Source organism: Mustelus asterias, chromosome 18, assembly GCF_964213995.1.
Source record: "Mustelus asterias chromosome 18, sMusAst1.hap1.1, whole genome shotgun sequence".
Classification (NCBI taxonomy): domain Eukaryota; kingdom Metazoa; phylum Chordata; class Chondrichthyes; order Carcharhiniformes; family Triakidae; genus Mustelus; species Mustelus asterias.
The window spans coordinates 26,235,719-26,263,439 of NC_135818.1; the positions used below are offsets into that span (position 1 = coordinate 26,235,719).

The 27,721-nt window shown below is 43.4% G+C and overlaps 1 protein-coding gene across 1 annotated transcript in view; it reads right to left on the reverse strand.

Moving 5' to 3' along the window:
• Nucleotides 1-3,098: 3,098 nt before the first annotated feature.
• crip2 (cysteine-rich protein 2) overlaps nucleotides 3,099-27,721 on the reverse strand; it is a 51,062-nt gene continuing 26,439 nt past the window's right edge. The window contains exons 3-8 of the mRNA XM_078233581.1: nucleotides 20,613-20,670; nucleotides 19,412-19,555; nucleotides 17,184-17,252; nucleotides 16,752-16,846; nucleotides 5,706-5,763; nucleotides 3,099-3,830 (exon numbers count right to left, since the gene is read on the reverse strand). Of these exons, the coding sequence (XP_078089707.1) occupies nucleotides 3,766-3,830; nucleotides 5,706-5,763; nucleotides 16,752-16,846; nucleotides 17,184-17,252; nucleotides 19,412-19,555; nucleotides 20,613-20,670 (489 nt within the window). The 3' untranslated portion in view covers nucleotides 3,099-3,765. The remainder of the gene's footprint in view (nucleotides 3,831-5,705; nucleotides 5,764-16,751; nucleotides 16,847-17,183; nucleotides 17,253-19,411; nucleotides 19,556-20,612; nucleotides 20,671-27,721) is intronic.

The window sequence follows — 27,721 nt, forward strand, 5'->3', positions numbered from 1 at the left end:
CCCCTTGTCTGCAGTATCATCCCCCACCCAGAGCTCCTCCCTTGCCACCCGCATCATAGCCCCAGGCTGCACCCCCACACAGGCTGTACCCCCACCCCCCAACCAGGCCCTACCCCCTTGACACTGCCCCAGCAAGGTTATTATGTCTGGTGGACAGTGCCAGCGTGCCCAGTGAGCACTGCCAGGCTGGAACTGCCTGGCCATGTCCCCGACGACCCAGGAACTTCAATGGCCTCTGATCCCCCCGCTGAGGCCATGTCTGTTCTCCACTGGTGGGGACCAGTTGTGATTCTTGCCGCTGAGGTCCCACTGGCAAGGAGGTAAGTTCAAGTGAAGCTAGGTGATGCCATGTGGGACTTGTTAATGTGCAAAACATGTCATTAATATTTAAATCAGCTTTGCATCCTTTTTGGACACGAAGCTGATGCTGCCGGCAAAACAGCGACAGTAACACTGCGTGCAACGAGAAACCGGGCACGAACCCAATTTTTCTTTCCACACGCAATTTTTCTGGCTTGCCGCACCGATCAGCTGGTGCGGCAAACCAGTAAGATCGCACCCAACGTTTTTTCCCAGGATATGTGATCAGTCTGTACCTTTACAAGGGTAAATCAGAGATTCTTTGTCCCCAAAATAACAGAATTACAAAATATCTGGTACTGTTCGTTCTAAGGGGGAAAATATCCACAATCTCTATACTAAATCACTTGCCCAGCTCCCTGCAGGGGTACGATTCATATTAGCCATGATTAGAGTAAAGAATACCTTATACAGTGGGTGGAACCTTACCGAAAAATGGCACAATTTCAGGCTCTGACTGCAAACCACTGTTTGTGTCTCCAGGGAAACAGACAGGTTTTCTTGACAGGTCTTATGACACTTTGTCAGGAAAAAAGCATGGGGGGGGGGGGCGGGGGAGACAGGTTTCATGTCATTATTTTGGGGGGCAGGGCCAAAACATGCCAGTAAAACTTAGCACCCTGATCAGACCAAGAAATAACTCCCCCCCCCCCCCCCCCACCACAGAGGTCTCAGGGGCTCCCCCATACTCCCATCTCCTCCACCAACCCCACCGCGATCAATGCCAGCATCTCTTCCCCCCCCCCCCCCCACCCCCTCGGTCAATGGTGGCATCTCACCTCTGCCCCCAACCTTACCCCCTGATCAACAGCAACTTCTCTTCCCCCCTGATCAACACTGGCATCTCTCTACCCCCCACCCCCCCATCCCAATCAACATCAGCATCTCTCTCCCTCTCCCCCACCCATCAACGGCATCTTTCACGCCCCCCCCAATCAGTCATCACTGGCTTCTCTCTCTCTGTATCCCTGCGAAATATACATGATCCCCTCCATGAGGCTCCCCCTGGGGCCCTGCCTCAGTATATGTCCCTCTCACCCAGGGGCTATACTCACCTTTGTGCCCCCAGAGGGACCCCCACAACAGATTCACGTCTGGGTTATATCCGCTGGAGTTTAGAAGAGTAAGAGGTGGCTTGATTGAAACAGATAAGATCCTGAAGTGGTCTTAACAGGATGGATGTGGAGAGGATGTTTTCTCTTGTGGGAGAATCTAGAACTAGGAGGGTCGCTGTTTAAAAAATAAGGGGTGGCCCATTTAAACCGGAGATGAGGATAAATCTGAAGATCATGTGAATTTGAAACTCTTCTTCAAGAGGCAATGGAAACAGAGTCTTTGAATCTTTTTCAGGCAGAGCTAGATAGATTCTTGGTAAGCAAGCGGGTGAAAGGTCATCGGGGGTAGGCGGAATATGGAGTTGAGGTTAGTCAGATCAACCGTGGTATTAAATGGCAGAGCGGAATGGGGCTGAATGGCCTACTCCTGATCCTAATTTGTAAGTTTGTATTATGACATATCGGCTCTATCACCAAGGCAGCCGACATTCACAGCTAGGGATGTGCAATAAATGCTGCCTAGTCAGCGACACCCACATCCTGTAAGTGAATTAAAACAAATCATCTGACTGTACCCTTGCCTGAACCATTCACTGCTGAAACCATCATCCATATTACTGTTACCGCTAGACATAATTGTTCCAATGCTTTTCTGGCCATCCCCTCCCCCATTCTTCATCCTATATACCTCAATTTTAAAATTCCTATCTTTGTTTTCAAATCCCACTGTGATCCTGATCTCCTTCAGTCTTAGCTGTCTCTCAAGATATCTGGGCTCATGCAATTCTGACCCTTTGATCAGTCTGAATCCTCTGGTGACTGTGCTGTCAGTTGCATGGGTCTTTAGGATTCTCCTCAATGCTGGCACCTTTGATGAAGTTTCTGGTCAGCTGTCCCAATATTTTTTTCATCTGCTCACTGTCAAATGTTTGATAATTGCTCATGTGTTGTCAGAAATGCAAATTCTTAAAATAATTGGTAAAAGAACAAGATGAGGAGAAATTCTTTCTTAGCGGGTTAATATCTGGAACACACTTGTACTCTATACCCCTAATGGATGGAATCAGATTCAATCAGACCTTCCAAAAGGCAATTGGACATGTAGTTGAACAGGACTCACTTAGAGTTATGAGGAAAGAGGAGGTGGGAATGAATTATCTCTTTCACAAGCACCAGCGGAGGTACAACTATCCAAAAGGTCACCTTTTGAGCTGTATGATTCTAATTCAGGAAAGTGAAGATTTTCTTTTTACAATTCAGTTCCACATAATTCACAGAAAACCATCTTTCCCAAGAGAGCAGGATAGGCTGATTTAGCTCCCCGTCAGTACTCAAGTAGCTGATCTTTGCCACAGAGGCTGGACATTTCCCTCCTGCATCTTTGTTAGGTGGGGCTGTGATGGTGAATAGAGGAATAGAAACAGCCAGATTCTTAATTCTTGTTGCAATTCAGTAATCCCCAATTTAAAAGGTGTTTCTGAATACAGGCTTACCCAGGATGTCCCCTGTAATTAATTGCCTTCTGGAGTTAACCTGGCTGAGAGACCAGAGGGACTTGCATCTATATAAGTGCTCTTATCAGTCAGTGCCCTCAGGAAAGTGGCAGAAGAGAAACCATATGTTGACTGTGCGTCCCAACTTAACAGCAGCCGAAACATAAATGAATACAACAAAGAGACATCCAGAAAATTTTGGCATAGTTTATTATCAGTAAAAGATAACAACAGCATTTAAACTTTTTGAATGCACTGGTAACAGGAAGCTTCACTTAGTTGATGCTTTTTAGAAAAAGGACAAGATTTTAAAAAATGAACTTCGTACAATATAATACTGTAGTCACTGGAACATCTGTCCCTTTGCAACAGCTGGAAATTGCAATGCACAGAGAGATAATGGGATAGACAAGGTTTCAAAAAACAGGAGGGATTTTCCATCGAGATCAATACATTGTTGCTCACAGATTGTTGTTACTGCAGCGATGCTTGCAAAATATTTCAGCCGGCTTTTAACAGAGTCGCTGACTGAGCCCTGACCATCACTCTCTGGTTTGAGATCTGACAATAGTTTTGGCAAATTCACGGTGGTGTTGAGAGCTGTCAACAGCTCGGAGCTATATTAAAACTGAGATAGTGACCAGAGGCCATCAGGTTCTGATAGCCTCCTCCCTGGCCCACAACAGCTCACACACATTGCACACTACAGGTCAAACTACATTTAATACTTCGGAACACATCTAGCTCTAAACTATTATTACTGTGTGTTATGGTGAATACAGTGCCTCATGCACTTTGCATTAGCGAAGAAACAGCACAATGTCGGACTTGGGTTCTCTTGGAGTCTGGTAAACCCATCACTGGCCCCCAGCAGTGTCACTCTTCTCGTAGATGTAGCTTCCAACCACTCCAGTATTGACCCCTGGAACCACAGTAGGGAAAGGTTATGAGCGATTCGAGATTGGAGAAGATGCACTGCTGTACAGTATCTAACTGCAGAAAGACCCTGCTGTTCTACTTATAATGGGCTGTGCTCAAATCCCTCCATGGCCTTTCCTCTCCCTATCTCCGTAATCTTCTTGAGCCTTGCAGGCCTTCAAAACCTCTGAGTTCCTACAATTCTGGCCTCTTCAGCATCCACGATTATCATTGATTCACCGCTGATGGCCTTGCCTTCAAGACCCTAAGTTCTGGAATTCGTTTGCTAAACCTCTCCGCTTTCTTACCTCTCTCCTCCTGTAAGACAAATCTCAAAAACCTTCCTATTTGACCAAGATTTTGATCACCTTTCCTAAGGGTCTTGCTTTCATAGAATCATACAGTGCCGGAGAGGTCCTTCGGCCCATTGAGTCCACGCCGATACATTAGAAACACCGGAACTCCCACCTAATCCCATCTTACAGCACTTGGTCGATAGCCCTGAATGTTATGATGTGCCAAGTGCTCATCCAGGTACTTTTTAAAGGATGTGAGGAAGCCCGCCTCCCAGGGAGTGCATTCCAGACTGTCACCACCCTCTGAGTAAAAAATGTTTTTCCTTACATTCCCCCCCCCTAACCCTCACCTTGAACCAGTGTCCCCTTGTGACTGACCCTTCAACTAAGGGGAATAGTTGCTCCTTATCCACTCTGTCCATGTTCCTCAAACTTGTATATCTTGATCAGGTCGCCCCCTCAGTCTTCTCTACTCCAACAAAAACAATTCAAGCCTTTCCAACCTCTCTTTATAACTTAAATGTTCCATCCCATCCTTTCAAATTGTTGTCTGATACCAGTCCTGTAACGTGCCTTGAAATTTAAAAAACTACAACACCCCAACTGTATGTATGTAATACCTTTAACCTAATAAAACATCCCATGGTGCTTCTCAGAAGTGTTGCGGGTGTTATATAAATGTTTTCATAAGGAAGTGAAGAGAATGGGCCAACTTGAGGCTCAAGTTACTCCTCGAGTTCCTAACCAAACTGCACTGACAGTGTAAAACATGCTGAGAACAGGACTGGAAATGGCCTTGCGTTTCTAATAGAACAGCAGTTTACAGAAATTGAAACACTGATATTCCTTGTTTATTAATAAGCACAGATAGAAGAGATGGAGGCTAAATTTAGGGAATACAATGAGTGTTTTGCATGTGACTCTGGTGTAGGAACATATTGTTCTGTCCAATAGTCAACTGATTTAAAGTATTGTACTGTCCAAGTGTCTCTCTGTGCAGGCTGATGGGCCAAGCCAATTAAAGATCGAGGGATATTTTAAGGTTACATAGCTTCCGTCCGGAAGAACAGACTGTGAGAGTACACCAGCATGTTTGCCCTTTAGTCAGTGGTGAACTCGTTGGCTCGGTCACGTGCATCTAATGGATGGCGGCCACATTACCAAAGAACATACTCAATGGCAAATTTGCTATTGGGAAAATACCATAAGTTGCCCATGTCTGCAATACATGCACGTCTGCAAGTGCGATCTCAAATCGCCCAGGGTCGGAGTCAATATGTGAGAAGTCCTTGCTGCTGCTGACTGGAGTACCTGGAGACAAGCAGTCAGGAAGGGCATGGAAGAAGTAGAAGACAAAAGAAATGACCAGGTGGCAGAGAGGAGGCTGTTGGTCACTGGGTCCCAGTGAGACAGAGATCAGGTCTAAGCACAGGTCATTAGGATCTTAAATCACACAGGATCAGTTTTAGATATCAGTGGAGTGAATGAAAAGAGAATGAATGGCTGGTTCTCCACCTATTTTGGGTTAGCATCAAGAATCAATTCCACCTCCATCATAACTCTTTTAATTTGACCCATTTTACCTTTTGGTCCAAACAGGATTCCGTAGCAGGGTTTGTGGCAGTAGGGTTGTCCATCATGCTGCATAGAGACAAATGGAAAGAACATTTAGCATGTAGACAACAGCTACATACACTGGTTATATTCAAGTACCAGCTGCTCAGAAAGAACAATCCCGTCATTAACACATTGCTGTTTATGAGATCTTACTTTTCCAAATTACAAGGTTTTCTACATTACAACAGTGACCACACTTTAAAAAATACTTCATTGGAACTTCCTGCGGTTGTGAAAGCACTATAGAAATGTTGCAAGATGCATGGTGGAATGGTTAGGTCACTCAACTGTACCATAAAGCTCACCCTCAATAAGCTGGGCTTTTTGCTGCTACATGTTCTTGTGAAGCCGAGAGCTCCATCCAGTGGCAAAAAGCGTAACACTGCTGAGACCCTCCTCACAATAAATCCCTCCTCACTTTAATGCTCTAGTGCTTGTAATTTAGAAGATGATGATGTGAAGGCACCAGAGTATTCCAAAGTTGCCTTTCAATATGTTGCGAGTGTTGAGTTCCCTGTGATGAGGACAGCCCAGTGGCTGTGGGGAATACAGCAAGCCGGAGCTTCCATCTCCGACTAGGTAAGTGTGAGCTTGTCCTCATTTGGAAGCACAGAATGGAAGATAGTGAGAACTAGCTCAAGCACTACACTCCACTTGATAGTCTTTTCCCTGTACCTTTCTTTTGCACTTCTGCCAATTTCACTGACTGGTATACAGACCAACACTTGGCTATAAAGGAGTCACCTCATACCTTAACAAAACCCTGAGGACAAGTCACTCTCTAAACCCAACACCAGTTTGCAACAGCTCCCTGCAGAGCCCCGAGAACAGACCACTCATCCACCTTTACAAAGCAGCTGTAATGAGATAGAGAAGGGAAGAGAAGCGGGCCAGAAAACAATCTTTGTCAAAATATGGATGACTTTCATTGACCTTTTCTTAGTGGAGAAGTACATACTTAGTGTAAATCAGCAGGTTACAATTGTGAACCTCCATGACACGCAGATAGTAAGCTATGTAAACATCACCGTCCATTGACAGAGTACTCTTGATCTCCTAGCACAGAGGAGAAAAAGTCCTGACATTTTAGAAAAGTCAGGCAGGAAATGGGCTGAGATGTCGGCTAACAGCACGAGTAAATTGCCAGAAAACATCTGCTTCAACACAATCTCTCCTGGTGTTCGGGAAGGATCTGACATCAGAGTCAGTTAATGCCTGGAGGTGGTACAAATTGCACAGCTAATGAACAAATGTGCTCAAACAGGAACAGAGCTCCACGAGTGAATATCAATCATAGAGAGGCTGTCTATTTACTGGAGTCCCTGTTACCCTGTCTCATGTTTTGTAAAGCTTTAAACACTGTCGGTGGCCTGCTGTTTTCCCCTCTATTGCTGAAGAGGTCATTTAACGCTGGGCCGCTGATTACAGTGCTGTACCTCCGCCATTTTTCAGCACCTGAACTACGGCTCAAGAGGCAGTCCTATGTGGGGGGCATCACATACAATCTGATCTGTATAGGTATCAGCCATGGCCCAGTGATGGCACTCTTGCTTCTGAATCAGAAAGTTGAAGACCCACTCCAGAGACATGAGCACGTGATCCAGGCAGGAAATGTCATTCAGTAGGCAGTGCTGCACTGTCAAACTGTCATCTTTTGGTTGAAATGTTAAGTCAAGGTGCTGTCAACTCAGCTGTATGTGAAAAATTCCACAGCCATTGGAAGGGAAAATAGCAGGGGAAGCGAGTTCTCCTCAGTGCCCAGAAAGGAAAATAGACTTATATTTATATAGCACCTTTCATGACTGCCAGATGTCATGTATAAAGTCAAAAATGGCAACACGAGTGCAGTCTCATGAGCCTGGTTCTAAATCCAGCCAGGTGCTTACCTAAATCTGTTCTTTCTGTGATATCTGTAAATGTTTCAGCAGGTTTGTAATCACGCACATCACAAATCATATTCCTAACATTCCCCAGTGTTGACCATGTTGGCCTATAATAGGTATCTAGGATATAGCCTGTGATAGTTCAGTAAAACATAGGCCTCCTATAACAAGGCTACAGAAGCAATGCATCGCTTCTGTGTATCCCCAGCAGGGTCACACTGATAGGCACAGAATGAAGGCCTTTCTATCATAACATTAATTGAACAAGCATTCATTTCAGAAACATTCGACTGAGGAACAAATGTGCCTGGGCCCTGCCAATAATTAAAGCAATGTTAACAATGATTTAGTTGAATTCTTTTTTAGTCCCATAAAGGTCAAGTATCAAAAATCTACAGTGACTTTCTAAGAAGCCCAAAAAATTTAAATTTAGTTCTTAACTTAGAATATAGTTTTTTTCAAAATGTCATTGACCCTACAGAGCTGATGTCCTTACTGTTGCTCCTTGAAAGTGGAGTCACAGGTGGACAGAGTGGTGAAGAAGACATTCAGCATGCTTGGTTTCATCGGTCAGAACATTGAATACAGGAGTTGGAATGTCTTGTTGAAGCTGTACAAGATATTGTTAGGCCACACTTGGAATACTGTGTGCAATTCTGGTCACCCTATTATAGAAAGGATATTATTAAACTAGAAAGAGTGCAGAAAAGATTTACTAGGATGCTACTGGGACTTGATGGATTGAGTTATAAGGAGAGGCTGGATAGACTGGGACTTTTTTCTCTGGAGTGTAGGAGGCTGAGGGGTGATCTTATAGATGTCTATAAAATAATGAGGGGCACAGATCAGCTAGATAGTCAATATCTTTTCCCAAAGGTAGGGGAGTCTAAAACTAGAGGGCATAGGTTTAAGGTGAGAGATACAAAAGTGTCCAGAGGGGCAATTTTTTCACACAAAGGGTGGTGAGTGTTTGGAACAAGCTGCCAGAGGTAGTAGTAGAGGCGGATACAATTTTGTCTTTTAAAAAGCATTTAGATAGTTATATGGGTACGATGGGTATAGAGGGAATATGGGCCAAATGTGGGCAATTGGGATTAGCTTACGGGTTTTTTTTTAAAAAAGGGCGGCATGGACAAGTTGGGCCGAAGGGCCTGTTTCCATGCTGTAAACCTCTATGACTCTATGACTTTATAAGCCCTTGCTCCGCGTCCACAGCGCTGCAATTATGATACAGCTTGCATCTCGATAGCATTTCTCAGAACATCAAGATGTCTCAAAGTGCTTTACAACCACTGAGACATTTCTGAGGTGCAGTCACTGTTGCAATGTGGGAAATGTGGCAGTTAATTAGTGAACAGTAACCTCCCACAAATAGCAAGATGGTAATGCCCAGATAATTTGTTGACTGGGGGGTAAATATTGGCACACAGTGGATTACTCAAATAAGTGCAAAACATTGCAGATGCTGGAATTCTGAAATAAAACAGAAAATATTGGATAAACTCAGCAGGTCTGGCAGCATCTGTAGAGAGAGAAACAAAGTTATTGGTTTGATTCTGAATGACTCTTCGACAGAGCTGGAGAGGGGTAGAAATGTGATGGGTTTTATACCTTTGAAGTGAGGGGGTGGAGCAAAATAGGAGATCAGGGATAGGCTGGATATCAGGAAAAATTAAATGACAAAGCTGTGATGGACACAAGACAAAGGGAGTGTTAATGATAGTGTTAGAGACTAAAGCAGGTGTTACTAGTAGCAAAGAGGTCTGATGGCAGAATTTGTTAATAGCAAAACAAGGAACAGCACTTTCTGAAAGCAAAGCAGGAGGACAAGTTGCATACAGGCCCTTGGTCTCTGGAGTAGGCCTGAACCCACAAATATTTGAATTCAGAGCTATGACTGCCACATTACAATTGAGATCTATTGCAAGGTTTCTGTCAAGCTCATTCTTTTCTAGAAACTGATAGTTCGTTTTGATCGTCCTTTCCACCTTTGGCCTTTAAAGCCAAACTTGGTGCTACCCAATCATTACATCAAACTTATCTCCTCAACATTAACAGCTGCAAATTGGATTAACCTTTTTTTTCCCCACAACATCTGCTAATTCAACAGCAACAACAATCTTGGACCTTTAAATTAGTAAAATGTCCCAAGGTGCTACACAGGAGCAATCAAGTGATGACCAAAAGCTTGGTTAAAGTGTTAGATTTTATTAAGTGTCTTAAAAGAGGAAAGCAAGGCAGCGATGTGTAGGGAGGGAATTCCAGAGCTTAAGGCCCAATAGTGGTCTGATTAAAATTCAGGATGCTGAAGAGATCAGAATAGAGGATTGTGGGGCTAGAGGAAATTACTGAGATTGGGAGAAGTGAGGTCTTAGAGAGGTTTGGAAACAAGGGTGAGAATTTTAAAATGAAAATGTTATTTGACTGGGAGCTAATGAGGTCAGTGAACACAGGAATGGGACATGGTGAGAGTTAAGATACTGGCAGCAGAATTTTGGATGACCTCAAGTTAATGGAGGGTAGAATGTGGGAGAGCAGCCAGGAGTGCATCGTTCAGTCGAGTGCAGAGGTAATAAAAATACGTCCCTATTATCCGATCCTTCCATTTCTGACAGAGACTCTGATTTTGCCAAGTCTCTTAGAGACTCGGTGAATAAAGGAGGTTTTAAAAATGGAAAATACATTTTGTGATGAGGGACTAGATTGAACTCCTAAAGGCAGTGAAGGTTAAGTGAGAATTTGATAGGACAGATAGGGAGGGTGGACAGATAGGGAAAAACAGTTTTCAGTGACAGAAGAGTGGTAACCGGAGGAGAAATGTAAGGTGGTTAAAGAACCAGAGGAGACATAAAATCATAGAATCATTACAATGCAGAAGGAGGCCATTCAGCCCATTGAGTCTACACCAACTCTCCAAAAGAGCATCCCAACCAGACCTTCCCCTCTGCCATATCCTTGCAAACCCTTGCTTTTACCATGGCTAATCCACCTAACCTACCCATTTTTGGACATTGGTGGGCAATTTAGCCTGGTCAATCCACCTAACCTGCACATCTTTGGACATTGAGGAGCAATTTAAATGGCCAACCCACCAAATCTGCACATCTTTGGACTGTGGGAGGAAAGCGAAGCACCTGAAGGAAACCCATGCAGACACGGGGAGAACGTCCAACTCCACACCGTCACCCAAGGTCAGAGTTGAACCTGAGTCCTGAAGCAGCAGTGCGAATCACTATGCTGCCCCAAATGTGAAAAAAAATTATTTTTAAAAACAGCCGATTGTGGTGATCTGGAATGCTGTGTACGGAAGGATGGTGGAATCAGATTCAGTGATAGCTTTCAACAGGAGCTTTGATAAACACTTTGTAGAAACATTTGCAGGAGAGTGGGACTAATTGGATAATGCTTTCAAAGACCCGATACATAGGCTGATGGATTGAACCGCATCCGTCTGTGCTGTGAAATTTATTTAAGTTATTTTGTTAACTGTCATCAGCACAGCAATCCTCACAACACAAGCCCTGATCCCAATCTTAGACCACTTTTCATGCCTATACAGGAACAGAAAGATATTCAACACCTCGAGCCTGTTCTGCCATTCGTTAAGAAATGACAAAGCTGTATTCCTTTCCCTTCCGAGCCTGATGTTGTACATTCAACTCCAGTTTGTCATCTCAATCAGCAGCTAAGTGTGAACTTTAACATTTTCATAGAATCCCTACGGTGTACAAGGAGGCCATTCAGCCCATTGAGTCTGCACTAACAACAATCCCACCCAGGCCCTATCCCCTGCTTGTCCCAATGACACAAAGGAGCAGTTTAGCATGGCAAGTCAATCTAACCCACACATCTTTAGATGGAGTTAAGGAAAGGGATCCCTCGCAACATCTTCCTCTCCTTGTATGTTGGTGAGCAAACTGCTGGGCTCCGTGAGCCTGCCTCCCAAATACGGTTGGTGAACTTCGGCCCATCTAAGCCCCAGCTCGGACAGCAAGTGTCAGACCAAAAACCATCCTGCCTGACTAATGATTACTTGGAAGCAATGGCGATTCTCATTGTGCACCACTCCCAGGAAGGTGACTGTATCAGCCTCCTGTTAAAGATATAGTACCCCACCCTGTTCACCTCCAAAGTGCCGCATTCAAACTTTTGGCTGCTAGTTTTTACTTTTATCACTGGACATAAACAAAATGGGCAATGGCGTTGGCAGGGTTTTTCTACAACTTATAATGAATGCTGTTGAAAGTAAGATTTTGCATTTATATAGTGCCTTTCACAACCTCATGACATCCCAAAGTATTTTACAGCCAGTGAACATACCTTTGAAATGTAGCACCCTGTTGTAATGGCCGGAATTCTCTGTCCTCATTCACCAGCGAGAGCGGAGAATTTGGCTCTCAGCCAAATCTCCATTCACTGCAGTGGGACCAGAGACCAGTGGGACCAGCCATGGGTGAGATCGGAGAATTCCGGCCAATGTAGGAAACGCAGCAGCCAATTTAAACACAGCAAGCTCCCACAAACAGCAGTGTGATAACGACCAGATCACGTGGCAGCACAGTGGTTAGCACTGCTGCCTCACAGCGCCAGGGATCCGGGTTCGATCCCAGGCTTGGCTCAGTGTGTGTGGAGTTTGCACGTTCTCCCCGTGTCTGCATGGATTTCCTCCGGGTGCTCCAGTTTTCTCCCACAGTCCAAAACATGTGCTGGTTAGGTGCATTGGCCATGCTAAATTCTCCCTCAGTGTACCCGGACAGGCGCCGGAGTGCGGTGACTCGGGGATTTTCACAGTAACTTCGTTGCAGTGTTAATGTGAGCTTAATTGTGACTAATAAATAAACTTTAACTTTTAACTTTTGTTTTTTTATGGTGTTGATTGAAGGATAAATATTGGCCAGGACACTGGGGAGAACTTCTGCGCTCTTCTTCAAAATAATGACATGATATTTGGCTTTTAAACAATGTCATGTTCTTTTGTTTTGGATGTTTATTGGTTACTGCAGATGTTCTGCTGTGCTGTAGTGAAATACTGAAAGGAGATACTAGAAATATCTTTGGAAACCTGGATTTAGGCTAAGTGAATTTGCGTCGTCAGTGGACTGAAACAGTCACAGAATGCAGCCAGGGAGAACTGTGACAGGGACAAATATTTGAGGCATTTGACTGTGGCAGAGGCTGAGAACACAGAATGACCTGCACTGTGATACTAAAGGGAAAAGGCCAGGTTTCCCACGGCCTCAGACTTACTTCACGGATTCTGCTCCCGTCACTCTTGGCTAATTCTTAACTTCCATTCCAAAATTAAAGTTTGAACCTCTGACCTTCTGAAGAAGTTGCCAAGTGAGTGCGGGTTGGCTGAAATAGAGCGAGGTGGCTTGCTGAATAAGCGGATATCACTGCCTGTGAAGGCATGTGAGGTGATGCAGCTCAGCAACAACAATGTGCATTTATACAGTGCCTTGAATGTTGTAAAATGATCCAAGGTACTTTTCAGGAGACCAATTAGCCAAAATTTGATAGCAACCAAAAAAGAATGTGCTTGTGCAACACCTCAATGTTTTACCAAATTAAAGGCATTTTATAAAATGCAAGTTGTTGTTGTTTGTTGACCTACTTCTCTATTTACCTTTTTAGAATTGTGCAATGTTCCCCCGGATTATAAAACTAGGTCAGCTTCAGTGAACAACAACATCTGCAGCTGGATTAGGATGGAAGTTACATTTCCCACAGCACATCAGCAGCCTGATTCATCTGCTGAATAGCTAAACAAATGAAACAGATTCACAAAAAAGACCCCAGGCCTTTGAAAGTACGCTGTGAGAACATCGGCATACAAATGCTTCGAAGCATTCACAAGGATTGCCTTCATCCACTATAACAACTCAGGCACTAACCTACAGAGCATAATGGGAAAAGAAGCATCATGGAAATTCGACTATTATCCCAAATGCTCATTTCTTACACAGGATTGTTTCAAGGTTCATATTGTTTTGGTGACTCACCAAATCTAATTACAAAACTCAAGCGCTTGATCAAAGAGATAGGTTTAAAGGAACTCCTTTATCAAAAAAAAAGGAATGAGAGGCATAGATGTTCAGGGGGCAAAGTCTTAGGGCCCAGGTAGCTGAAGGCATAGTTATCAATGAAGAAGCAAAGGGTCAAAGATATTGTTGAAATTCGGCAAGGGTGGGGGGGAAATGTAGGTCAGCAAGCACAAGGATGATGGTTCAGTCCTGAAATAAGAGATTTAGAGAATATACAGTGCAGCAAATATTATCTGGTTAGTCAGTGGATAGAGGATTGGCTAACTAAAACAAAGCTGGGATAATCGGGTTATTTTCAGATTGGCAAATGGCAATTAATGGGGTGCCACAGTGATTAGTGCTGGGGCCTCAACTATTTAAAGGCCAGATTTATGACTTGGATGAAGGGACTGCATCTATTGTAGGCAAACTTTCTGACAATACAAAGATAGGTGGGAAAGCAAATTGTGAGGAGGATACAAAGAGTTTGCAAAGGGAAATAGCTAGGTTAAGTGAACGAGCAAAAATGTGGCAGAAATATCAGAAAACGTGAGGTTATTCACTTTGGCAGAAGGAATGGAAAAACAGAAGAGACACTACAGAACGCTGTGGTACAGAGAGATACAGGTGTTCTTGTAAATGAAACACAAAAGGTTAGTATGCAGGTACAGCAAATGATTAGGAGAATGTGTGGGATTTTGGTATTTATTGCAAGAGGGATGGAATATAAATGTAATCGTTAGAACTTTACAGGCTGGTTGTGAGGCCACATCTAGAGTACTATGTACTGCTTTGGTCTTCTTATTTAAAGAGGGATATACTTGCATTGCAGGCAGTTCAGAAAAGATTCACCAGTTTGACTCCTGGGATGACAGGGTTCTCTAATGAAGGAAGTTTAAGCAGATTAGGCCTGTATGAATGGAGTTTTTAAGAACAAAAGGTGATTTTGTCGAAACAACAAGAATCTGAGGAGCTTGACAAGGTAGATGCCGAGAAGGTGTTTGCTCTCGAGGAAGAATCTAGAAGTAGGGAACATAGTTTCAAAATAAGGGGTTTTCCATTTAAGACAGAGATGGGAAGTAATTTCTTCACTCAGAGGGTTGTGAATCTTTGAAATGCTCTTTCCTTGTGAGCAGTGGAGGCTGGGTCATTAAAATGTATTCAAGGCCGAGTTGGATAGATTCTGATTGACAAAGAGAGTCAAGGGTACTGGGGGGGCCAGATAGGAAAGGGGAGTTCAGGCAAGGTCAGATCATCCATGATCTTATTGAATGGCAGAGCAGGCCCGGGGGACCATATGACCTACTCCTGCTCCTATTTTTGATGTCCTTATGCTTCTCTTTTTCTTGCACTTCGCCTTGTGTTGGAGCTTGTGAGAATAAATGCTTCATTAGAAGAGTGGACAAAAATAGCATATAGCACATGAAGGGAGATAGTGACTGCAGGCTCCAACTATCCATCTGTCAACCAAGGATTAGAATCCTGGTCCCATAAACCACAAGTGAAACTCCTGACCTTTCACTGTTTTGCTATTGTCATACATTTCCTTCCAGTTTGGGATTTTTAACTTTTATTTGTTCTTTGTACAAAAGCTAGAATTCTGAAATGAGCGGCATCTGCACTGATGTCAACCAAACACCACTAAAAAGAGAATAATTGGGCAGTCACCTCATTTGCTCTTCAAGAGACCTTGCCATTTACAAAATGGCTGTCACATTCACCTACATAACAGCAGTGACAAAAAAGGGAGAGACTTTCATATCCATAGCACCTTTCATGACAGAATTTCTTAAAGTGTTTCACAGTCAAGCACTACTCTCACCTGCCTTCACCAAGCCCAGTATGACCTTGGATGGATGCAAAAGATATCTTTGCATTACTTGAAGGGCATGGGCAATTCTTCTCGGTATCCTAGACAATGGGCAGGATTTTCAAGCCCTTCCCACCAGTCTTATTTCTGTTTATGAGAGTTTGCTGTGTGCAAATCGGCTGTCACATTTCTGCCATTACAACAGTGACTACACTTCAAAAGTACTTGTTTTAAAGTGCTTTGGGGAGATCCAAGGCTGTGAAAGGCACTATAGAAATACAAATTATTCCTTTGTACTGTCAAGAGCTATGGTGAGGGCCATGCTTTCATTTGGATTCTGCCCTGCATTATAGGTCACTTTCTATGTTTGTGACTCACCTCATTCTAGCACATGAACCCACATGGTGATGTTTTAAAGCGATGGGTCCATGGGTTAATGTAGAGTTAAGGCTACATTCATTCTATATCCAATCATTAAACTGCAGGCCATTAGCAATTCGGTTCTCATACAATCTGCTGGTGTGAAATGGATTCATTCTTAGTCCACTTTTGAGTGTTGAATGTGGGGAACCCTGTGCTCCAATGGTGAAGCCCAGTGTACTCCTGATACTGGATCTCATTATCAGGAAGCATGGTTGAAGATTGGAGAGTAGCCCTCAGGTAACTGTGTAAGGAATGAGCAAGGTGGACAATTGGTAGCCAGGGTGGGGGGGGGGGGGGGGTAGAAAATTAGCAAAGGGCAGTTCTTGTTCTTTGAATGCAAGGTTGAGGGTACACTTCTGATGCTCAGGATTTCACGTTTAGTTAAGTATCCTTGAAAACCTGGTCTTGTTGTTTGCGGTCTTACAGGCGGTCCCTCTAAGGAACTTTAATTGTCCTGTTAGAATCATAGAATGCCTATAGTGTAGGAGGCCGCCATTCGACCCATCGAGTCTGCACTGATTCTCCAACAGTGCATCTTACCCAGGCCCTAACCCCATAACCCATGTATTTACCCCACTAATCCCATTAACCTACACATTTTGGGACATTAAGGGACAATTTAGCATGCCCTGCACATCTTTGGATGTTAGATAGCATATCAAGCCAATCTAGCGGGGTCTCAAACTGGACAAGGCCCCTTATTTGCATCTATGGTGCCGAATACATGTTTCGGGGTGAGGTAAAAGTACTGTTGGCCTTTACTAATATGGTAGGCAGTATACTGCTGCCTGCCAGATTGGAGCTTTAGTAAACCATTTTATTGCTAGGACTTGAATTTGTCACCAGTTTGCTCTGATATAATTCTCTGCTCACCTCTGCATGTCCTCCTGAATTCAGAGTCTTGTTGCAACGTTCACAGCGCAGGCAAGGACGGTGCCAATCCTTGCCCAGTGATGTCACCTTCTCAGCTGTGAATAATAAAAAGAGAACACAGTTTAGAAAATACATTCCTTCTAACTTCAGCACAATTCCCATCTGACTGAGAAAGAAAAGTCTTGTAGTTGAGGCAAAGCGAGGTGTGGACATCTGCCCACATGGAGATGGGACTGAAAAGTCATTGCTCTCTGCCATTGCAACTCAAAGCATGGTTCATTCTCGAGCTCTAGAGAGATCAAACTACAACCCTGCAGCCTTGATTCTCCAACTCCATGCCCCTACTAAACTCATCTCTCACTGGTATCACTACCAAAGTCTGTGTCTGCTACCTGCCAGTGAACAATTGCTCATGTGACATATTGGACTCACCAAAGTAGACCTTCTTCCCACACCGTGGGCACATGTTGGGCTCCCCAGCAAAAGTGGTCATGCTTGATGCTGAGAAAGATAAGAAATCCATTCAAGGGTTTGAAAATATGTTGAAAATATCATACACTATCAACCTCAAACGTACACTTATATCGTACCTAGCAAATAGAACTCCCCAAGCCGCTTACAAACGTAACAGCAAAAAACATTAGAGTGGCCCCTTGAAGCTGATCTTTTTACTTCAATTCAATTTTCCTGTGAGCTCCTCATATCCCTTGATTCCCTGAGATCAAGACTGGGGCGGCATGGTAGCAGAGTGGTTAGCACTGCTGCTCTACAGCGCCGGGGGCCTGGGTTCGATTCCCGGCTTGGGTCACAGTCTGAATGGAGTTTGCACATTCTCCTTATGTCTGCGCGAGTTTCCTCCGGGTGCTCCGGTTTCCTCCCACATTCTGACAGAGTGCCGGTTAGGTGCATTGACCTGAACAGGCGCCGGAGTGTGGCGACCAAGGGAGTTTCACAGTAACTTCATTGCAGTGTTAATGTAAGCCTTACTTGTGACTAATAAATAAATAAACAAAAACTAAAATATATTCACCAATGGAGGATCCACAACTCTCCGGGGTAGAGAATTCCAAATACTCACAACTCTTTCTCCTTATTACTCCTCATCTCAATCCTAAATGATCAGCCCCTTATCTTGAGACGACGTTCCCGTGTTCTTAATTCCTCAGCCAGGGGAAACTCAGTGTCTACCCTATTGAACATCTTGGGAATTTTGTACATTTCAGTGTGATCACCTCTCATTTTTTTAAACTCCAACCATGGTTCACGTGATTGTTTGCACACAAAGTTTGACATCAAGATGCATAATGGGGAATTAGGGCAGATAACCAACAAATTCCTTCAAAGGGATGGGTGTTAAGGTACATCTTGGTGGAAGAAAGGTTAGAGACGGAATTCCAGAGTTAGGGCCAAGGCAGCTGGAAATGGTGAAGAGATAGAAATATAAATGCGCAAGAGGCCAAAATTGGAGGAGTGCACTGATTTTGGAGGATTATGGGGGTGGGGAAGATTACAGAGATAGGGAGGGGAAGAATATATGGAGGGATTCAAAGACAGGATGAGAATTTTAAAATTGAGGGACTCCCCTGTTCCTCAACAGGCAGAGAGCTGGTGAGTGAATGGAACTTGGTGAGAGTTAGGAAACAGGCTGAAGGACACACTCCTGTCACAAGCTACAATGTTTTCCTACACAATAAATGTTTAATGTCTATTCTGGGTTTCCATAGCAACTCAAGAATTCAGAACATAAAGCCAATCGCACAAATAAACAAAGGAATCTGTCACCACACAGCGACAGCGAGGTGCATTCTGTGCCTTTAGCTGTGTAACTGGACTTGCATCATTCATTATTCATCTTGCCTTTGATGCTCAGAACAGGGTCACTAGGCTGGAATGAAAGCAAAGCTACTGTTTGGGTTATACGAGAAGCCAGAGATAAGCAGGACAATCACCCAATGCTGGAAATACTCTGCAAGTTGCTGAGAGAGAGAGAATAATAGAGAGATTGACATTTCAGGTGAAAACCCTTCATCAAACTGGTTACTGCTGGGGGTAGAAACGCACTATGGGGACAGACCCAAACTAAATAGGGAGTGGCAAATAGTTTAAAGTCAAAAATATAAACTCCTGTAAAGAAAATTCATGGGGGTAATTAGAAGAAAGACTTGCATTTTGATAGCACCTTTCACAACCTCAGGATGTCGCAAAGCTCTTTACAGCTAATGAAATACTTCTAAAGTGTAGTCACTGCTGTAATGTAGGAAATGCAGCAGCCAATTGTGATAATGACAAAATAACCCAATATTGATTGAGAGATAAATAAATATTGGCCAGGATACAGGTGAGAACTTGTACTCTTCTAAATAGTGCCATGAGATCTTTTATACCTAGCTACGAGAGTGGACAGGACCTTGGTTTCAGGTCTTATCTGAAAAACAGCACTTTCGACAGTGCAACATTCCCTCAGCACTGCAGTCGAGTGTCAGGCTGGATCATATGCTCAAATCTCTGGAGTGGACTTTGAACCCACGACTTTCTGACTCAAGAGAGGGCATGCTGCTCACTCAAGCCATGACTGATAACTTAATTGCCTGTAAAGCAGATTGAAAAATGCAGTAAAGACATGGGTGCATACACTAGAACTGAAGCCCCAGTCCTCTTACCTTTGCTGGGGCCTTTAGGAGGGGCTGTGGTTTTCGGCGCCACTGACTTAGGAGCAGGATCCTCAGGAGCCGTGGCCGGTTGTACGTTGGAGGCTGGTGGAGGTTGGTCATAGATGAAGGAGCCAAAACCTCCAATGTTCACACCTGAAAACAAGAGGCAGGAACAAAGTAGGAAACAACATGAACAAAATCAGTAGCCCCCAACCAGAAAACTAACATTGATGTCCACCATGTTATTTTTCACAAGGCTACATAACCTTGGTTTGTATGCCCCTCAGCTTTGGAGACTGATCTGATCTGATCAACATATTTAAAATACGACACTATTTGATAGGTTAGATGGAGAGAAAGCTGCATCTTGCTACAATCTCATCTCATGCTACAAAGCTCCCCCTCTGGTTGGGGAAGTCCCGATCAAAAGGGGCACAACCTCAAAATCAGAGATAGGCTGTTAAGGGGTGAGGTCAGGAAGCACAACTTGAAACAAAACATTGTGGAAATCTAGAACTCTCCCCCACAAAGGCCTGTGGATGTTTGGGGGGGGGGGGGGGTAGAATGGGGGGGGGGGTCAATTGGAGTCATCAAAATTGAGATTAATAGATGGTCAGAAAAAGGGAATTTTATTTCCCATACAAAATAGTTCTGACGAGGAATACACAATTAAAACCTCAGTGGAAACAGATTCAACTTCAGCACAGGATGAGGCTGTTCAGCCCATTGGGCCTGAAAGGGATGTCCAATTTAGTATCACTCCCCACCTCTTTCCTCCTAACCCTTCAAATAAATTGTTTTTAAGTACATATCCAATGATTTGTTAAAAACTGACAGAATTTAATCCCATTGCCCTTAACAACCCTGTGTGATGGGTTTTTTTATTTCATTGGTTTCTCTCTAACTTGTTTGCCAGTTATTTTAAGCGATTAACCTGGTTACTGATTCAGTAGTAACTTCCAAAAGGGAACTGGATAAATACTTGAAGTTGAAAAATTTGCCCGGCAATGAGGAAAGAACAAGGAGTGGGGCTATCAAAGAGCTGGCACTGGTGTGATGGGCTGAATGGCCTCCTTCTGTGATTCCAACATTGGTTTCAAGTACCGGATAAAGAAATTTTGTCAACTCATTAAACAGGTGGCCAACAGTGGATACTTGACACCCTTGTCTCTAGCTAAGTGACACCTTCCTGCTGGGAGCACACACTCACCTTTGGGTCCAAATAATGTTGCGTAGCAAGGTTTGTGGCAATATGGCTTATCATCATGCTGTAGAACAAGAGGAGAGATATATTTAGTGAGAAATAATTAAAACAGCATAACAGTTGCTCACAATGTAGCAGAGAACAAGAAAATATGCAAAACAAGACTCTTTCTTGATAAATGACAAAATAAATAGATCAGTTGCATAAATAGAGGGAATTCTAGGAATGAAGCATGTTTTCCAGGTTCACCAACGTACAACCTGGCAGCATTGCATCAGCATCACCCGGCAATGCAGTGGGAAGATTCTAGGTGTGTCGGAGTGAGGCTGGATGGGAGAAATAAGTGGCCAGAATCCCACAGCATTTTGGGACACAAGTTTCTGCCAAAGATCTAAAGTATCAGTTTTTCTTCAAGATGATTCTCCTGATCAGCAACCACAATGTCAACAGAAAGCCTTGGGATCTGCGTCCCCAGTTTAATGTTTCTAAGCTATATCAGCACTAATGTGCTTGATCAAAGAACCCCTATAGGAATCCAATGCTTCAGTTTTGTCATGCACAGGTGGAGTTGGCTGTTGCATGCCACAAAGACAGTGTGACTCCAGAAATTTGTTCACAGCGAAGACCGACTACAAGAATTTGTAAAATGCATCTCAAATTTCCCGAGACTTGCCCCTAAAATCACTTAAAAGGACCATAGAATCTCACAGCACAGCTGGAGGCCCTACAGCCCATTGTGCCAGTGCCAGCTCTTTGCAAGGGCTATCCAATTAGTCCAATTTCCATGTTCCGTCCCCTTGGCCCTACAATATGTTTCTATGTATTTATTCAATTCCCTTTTGAAAGTTACTGTTCGATCAATTTCCATTACTCTTTCAGGATGTACCTTCCATATCACAACTCAATGCATAAAAACATTCCCCTCATCTTTCCTCCACTCCTTTTGCTAATTATTCTAAATCTATTGCCCTCTGATTACCAAACCTCCTGCCAGTGGAAATAGAGCCAATAAGGAGAAACTATCAAAATCATTCATAATTTTGAATCTCAATTTCTTCCCAGCTTCTCCTGACTCTCCAGATAACTGACGTCTCTCATTACAGCAGTGACTAAAAATCATTGGCACTATATAAACGCAAGCCTTATTCTCATTCCTGGTACCATTCTAGTAAATCTTCTCTGCATTCTCTCCAAGGTCTGCACATCCTTCCTAAAGTTCATGAATTGGACACAATACTCCAGCTGGGACCTCGCCAGTGATTTATAAAGGTTTAACATAACTTCCTTGCTTTTGTACCGTCTGCCTCGATTAATCAAGCTATATGGTTTTTTACAGAATATAACAGATCCATTTGCTCCTCTATAAACTGTAACCTTGAAATTGCAGTTGGTGGGATTAATATATAAACTGCATTCCTTATGTGTGGTGTTAACTCACTGAAAATAAACAGTGAATGCCGATGATAAAAATCACTGTCCAAGGATTTTCACATGACTGAGTTAAGCTTTCATCCACTAATGGTGCGCACAGAAATTTCTGGACTGAGTTACTTGTAAATAGCTGCAACACGTTTAATCAGAATTCTATGAACCCATTTAATACTTGTGTTCAGTTATGTTTATTCTCCTTGATCTTCCCTACGTTTCATTGTCTGCAGCTGTCAAAAATATTCCTTTCACTCAGATTTCATCTCTTGTGCTGCAGATGTTACCTTTGCTCTTGAGAACTTCAGGATACCTTTTCGTCCTTGTACACAACCATGGGCAGATTCCAGTTTTTCACTGTGTCCAGGTTTGGTCTCCTCACATGGTGGATGATATTGAGGCATAGAAATGATAGAAACCCTACAGTGCAGAAAAAGAGGCCATCTGGCCCATCGAGTCTGCACCGACCACAATCTCACCCAGGCCCTACCCCTATATCCCTACACATTTACCCGCTAATCCCTCTAACCTACGCATCTCAGGACACTAAGGGGTAATTTTAGCATGGCCAATCAACCTAACCCGCACACCTTTGGACTGTGGGAGAAAACCGGAGCACCCGGGAGGAAACCCACGCAGACACGAGGAGAATGTGCAAACTCCACACAGACAGTGACTCAAGCCGGGAATCGAACCCAGGTCCCTGGAGCTGTGAAGCAGCAGTGCTAACCACTGTGCTACCGTGCCGCCCAATAAAAATAGAAAGGATTGCTATGGTTCAGGTTAGAAATTCTTAAGTGTTTTATGAAGCTCACCTGAATCATAGGTTTTGCATCTTGAATTTGGCTAGGATAAGCACAAGATGCTTCACTTCAGGTATAATTCAAGTGACCCACTAGGGAGCTTTTATCAAAAATAGTTTATTTAAGAATGTACTTAACATGTATAGTAAGAAAACTAGTAAGAATTTTTATCAATTACAAACAACAAACAAACAATCATGATAATCTTGATCAACTGGGCCAGTGGGCTGACGAATGGCAGATGGAGTTTAATTTAGACAAATGCGAGGTGATGCATTTTGGTAGATTGAACCAGGGCAGGACTTACTCAGTTAATGGGGGGAGGGGGGTGCGTGGGGGGGGGGGGGGGGGGGGTGCGTTGGGGAGAGTTACAGAACAAAGCGATCTAGTAAGTTAATGGGGGGGGGGGCGTTGGGGAGAGTTACAGAACAAAGCGATCTAGGGGTACATGTTCATAGCTCCTTGAAAGTGGAGTCACAGGTGGACAGAGTGGTGAAGAAGACATTCGGCATGCTTGGTTTCATCGGTCAGAACATTGAACACAGGAGTTGGGACGTCTTGTGAAGTTGTACAAGACATTGGTAAGGCCACACTTGGAATACTGTGTGCAATTCTGGTCACCCTATTATAGAAAGGATATTATTAAACTAGAAAGAGTGCAGAAAAGATTTACTAGGATGCTACCGGGACTTGATGGATTGAGTTATGAGAGGCTGAATAGACTGGGACTTTTTTCTCTGGAGCATAGGAGGTTGAGGGGTGACCTTACAGAGGTCTATAAAATAATGAGGGGCATAGACAAGGTAGATAGTCAATATCTTTTCCCAAAGGTAGGGGAGTCTAAAACTAGAGGGCATAAGTTGAAGGTGAGAGGGGAGAGATACAAAAGTGTCCAGAGGGGCAATTTTTTCACACAGAGGGTGGTGAGTGTCTGGAACAAGCTGCCCGAGGTAGTAGTAGAGGCGGGTACAATTTTATCTTTTAAAAGGCATTTAGGTAGTTACATGGGTACGATGGGTATACAGGGATATGGGCCAAATGCGGGCAATTGGGATTAGTTTAGGGGTTTTACAAAAAAAGGGCAGCATAGACAAATTGGGCCGAAGGGCCTGTTTCCATGCTGTAAACCTCTATGACTCTATAATGTATAACCCTTAACAATGATATCTACAATGTTCCAATCAAACCAATCCTGTAGACAAAAGACCCTTTTCACAGGTTTAACACAGCACAGACTAATGCTCATGTGATACTGGGATCGAGGCCGTTAGTTGAATCCTGCAGTCAAATGCTCTTGAGACTCAGAACAGCTTGAAGACAAGACAACTTCCCAAAACACCAGAGAGACTCTGGTCCAGCACCCAGCAGATTTCTTTCCTTCAGGAAGGAAAAACCTTGCTTTAAAGATCACCAGCAGAATTTCCAAATAAAACAGGGAGAAGGAGAAAACATTTCTTTTTAGCTTGCTGTCCCTTCTAAAAACTGAAACTCAAACCTGCAGCTCCAAATGGAAAATGAAACAAAAAACCTGTCCAAAAACACATGACTGTCCTCCTAACAATGCAGGATCGTAAAACTAATCCCAGAGTAAATGGAAACAACCCAATTTAAACCACTTAAGTAGCAATAAAAGGACTCATCGTAGTCAGCCTGGCAACATAATGACATCAGCTAAGGCTGTGAGCTGAGAAACACTGACTGTGAGAACTGCAGAGATCATGATCTAAAAAAAACACATCTCTTAAAGGTACATTAATGTCACAGGATGCAGAGGAGGACCATGAGATTAATCTCCACTTTATAGTAATTTAGTTACCCAGATAGGTACTACACCAAAGTATCAGAGTCAAAGGGGCAGATTTTTGCTACTAAGGTCAATAGCTCAAGTTGGGAATTTCACAACTCATCCACCTCAGTAAAAAGTACCCTGAACTACACGATTTTTGCTGAGGAGAGTAGGGGCTTTGCAGGATGTGGTTGGACCTGCTGACCCCAGAAGCTTGGCTTTAAGCCGCTCTCCAAATTTTCCCATCTTGTCCACGGTGATGACTGCCACTGGCGTGGTCAGAAAATCCCAGCCAGGATCTTTATCAACCTCACCAACCACCTTATTTCAAAAAAGACTTTGGACTTGTAACAGATCACATGGGTTAGTCAACCATTTTGTTGCCTGTTTTTAAAAACAGCAAGAATCAGCTCTGCAGAGCCAGAGCCATTATCAGAAAGCCATCAGCCCAGCTACAGTCAACTAAGCAGCAAATAATAACAAATAGCAATACCATGAAAGTGGGAGAAGGACTCTCCCAACCTGTTCCATCCTAAAGTTCACCTGAGAACTAACTTCTTGGAAATTAAACTACAAGAAGCCTCACAGCTTATTGGAAATCCGCTGCTTATAAGTCTTTCACTTCAATTAAAAGGACCAACTATCTAAGAAACTATAGGTCTGCCATGAAAGAGAGACTGAGATAATTATATTATGTAATTGTATTATTTTTGTCTTCATCTGTATCTAATCCTTGTGACAGTATTATTGTGTAGAGATTGAATGAGTGAAACATCACATATTTAAAACCTCTGGGGCAAGTGTGTGATAATAAATAGCATTTATTTTAAAATGTGCAGAACAAACTTGCTGCTGGAATTATTTAAATTGGGAAAATCGCTTCAAGGGTAAGAAAGTACTCACAGACACAGCATCTACAAAAACACATTCATCACAGACACAAGGAAAACACAAATTCTGTCTGTGACGATTGCATTGCTGAAGTGATCGACTATCTTGTATTAAAGATCCATCAACAAAATAGCAACAGGAGGACGACATTTGGAACTCAAACCTGTTCCATCATTCCATGAGATCATAGCTGATCTGTAACCTAACTCCATTGTCTTTACCCTATATACATTAATACTTCGGAGTCGGGAGATAATGATGCAGCTTTATAGGACCCTCGTCAGACCCCACTTAGAGTACTGTGCTCAGTTCTGGTCGCCTCATTACAGGAAGGATGTAGAAATTATTGAAAGGGTGCAGAGAAGATTTACAAGGATGTTGCCTGGATTGGGTGGCATGCCTTATGAGGATAGGTTAAGGGAGCTCGGTCTTTTCTCCTTGGAGAGACGAAGGATGAGAGGTGACCTGATAGAGGTGTACAAGATGTTGAGAGGTATAGATCGGGTGGATTCTCAGAGGCTTTTTCCCAGGGCTGAAATGGCTGCTACGAGAGGACACAGGTTTAAGGTGCTGGGGAGTAGGTACAGAGGAGATGTCAGGGGTAAGTTTTTCCACTCAGAGGGTGGTGGGTGAGTGGAATCGGCTGCCGTCAATGGTGGTGGAGGCAAACTCGATAGGGTCTTTTAAGAGACTTCTGGATGAGTACATGGGACTTAATAGGATTGAGGGCTATAGGTAAGCCTATATATAGGCCTAGGTAGGTAGGGACATGACCGGCGCAACTTGTGGGCCGAAGGGCCTGTTTGTGCTGTAGTTTTTCTATGTTCTGGTTTATAAAAACAATGGGCCTAAGACTCTTTCATTGATTATAAAAGCTTAGAACACTGGACCTCATTATATTTTCTTATAGCAGAGCAATATTTTCACACAATGTGACTGCATTAGTAGCATGAGGCACTTCTCTGTCTCAGAGTGGTTAACATCTCTCTGTGCTGTTCAGCCACACTGGTAGGTTTAACATATTGTGGATTAGTCCTGTCAGAAACATTGCAAGGCAGACCTTAAGAATGCCAAAACTAATATTATAGTTGGGATTGGAAACACATGCCTTCCATTACTAAATACTGCAACAGCCCAGCATTCAAGCAGCTCCTCTTCCTGACATCCTGGGGATTTAGGCCATTTATCATTAGCACAGTAAGATATCTAAGTAACATGATAAGCAAGGAGGCACAAGTAGGCTGGTGAACCAGTCCAACCCTCTACTGAGAGAAGCAACTTGACAGTACCCGATACGGTCAATCATCTTAATTCACAGTGACCAGCAGACCACCAAGTTCAAGTTTGGATACACACATTAGAAGCTTCTGCACTTATGGGAAGACATTGAGAGCTCCTGTTCAGGCTCTGCGTCAGGTCTCTGGAGGGAACCAGTCTGCTTCATAATTAGGCAGGCCCAGTCAACAGGCACCCTGGTGGATTCAACTGTCACCCTTTCACCGAGCCCACCAATGTTCTCTTGTGCTGATTACCCTCAACACCCCACAACTTCCACTCAGCAGTTGTCCAATTTCCTCCAACTCAGAACCTGCCTTCCTCACATTGACAGAAATAACTCCCCCTCCCCCATTTTCTCAATGTCAACCTTATAAAACCCTTCATAATTTTATAAGTAATCTACAAGCCATCTTGCTCTTTTCTAAAGAGCCCCAGCCTGGTTAGCCTTTCCTGATAGTTGTAAAATGACCAGATATTCACACTGAATGGTTATTAATCACATCCAACTCATCTTTGTTAATGGGCATTTACTCATTGTGTTTACATTGTTTATAATCTCAACATGTATGCCTCACATTAAGTTATTTTTCCTAGGCCAGAGCTCATTCAATTCATTTCCTTAGCTCCCTGTGAACAGGTCAGTCGCTTCACTGATCAACTGATTCCGAGGTTGATGTCATCCGGCATATTTTATAATTTCAGCAGAAGCATTTTACTCCTCGTTTGTAGTGAAGGAATGGGAGCTAGGTGATTGGGTGGAGGCTCATTGGAAATAAACTTTGCGGATGATTCCGTCAACAGGACACAGCATCAGTGAGGGGCCTGGTAACAGGGGCTCCTGAATAAATGGGTCCATCGGCTTTTGCAGTAACTCAAAAGACAAGCCTTGATTGAACGCAGGTTGTCCCACTGCTAATTCTGGCATCATCACC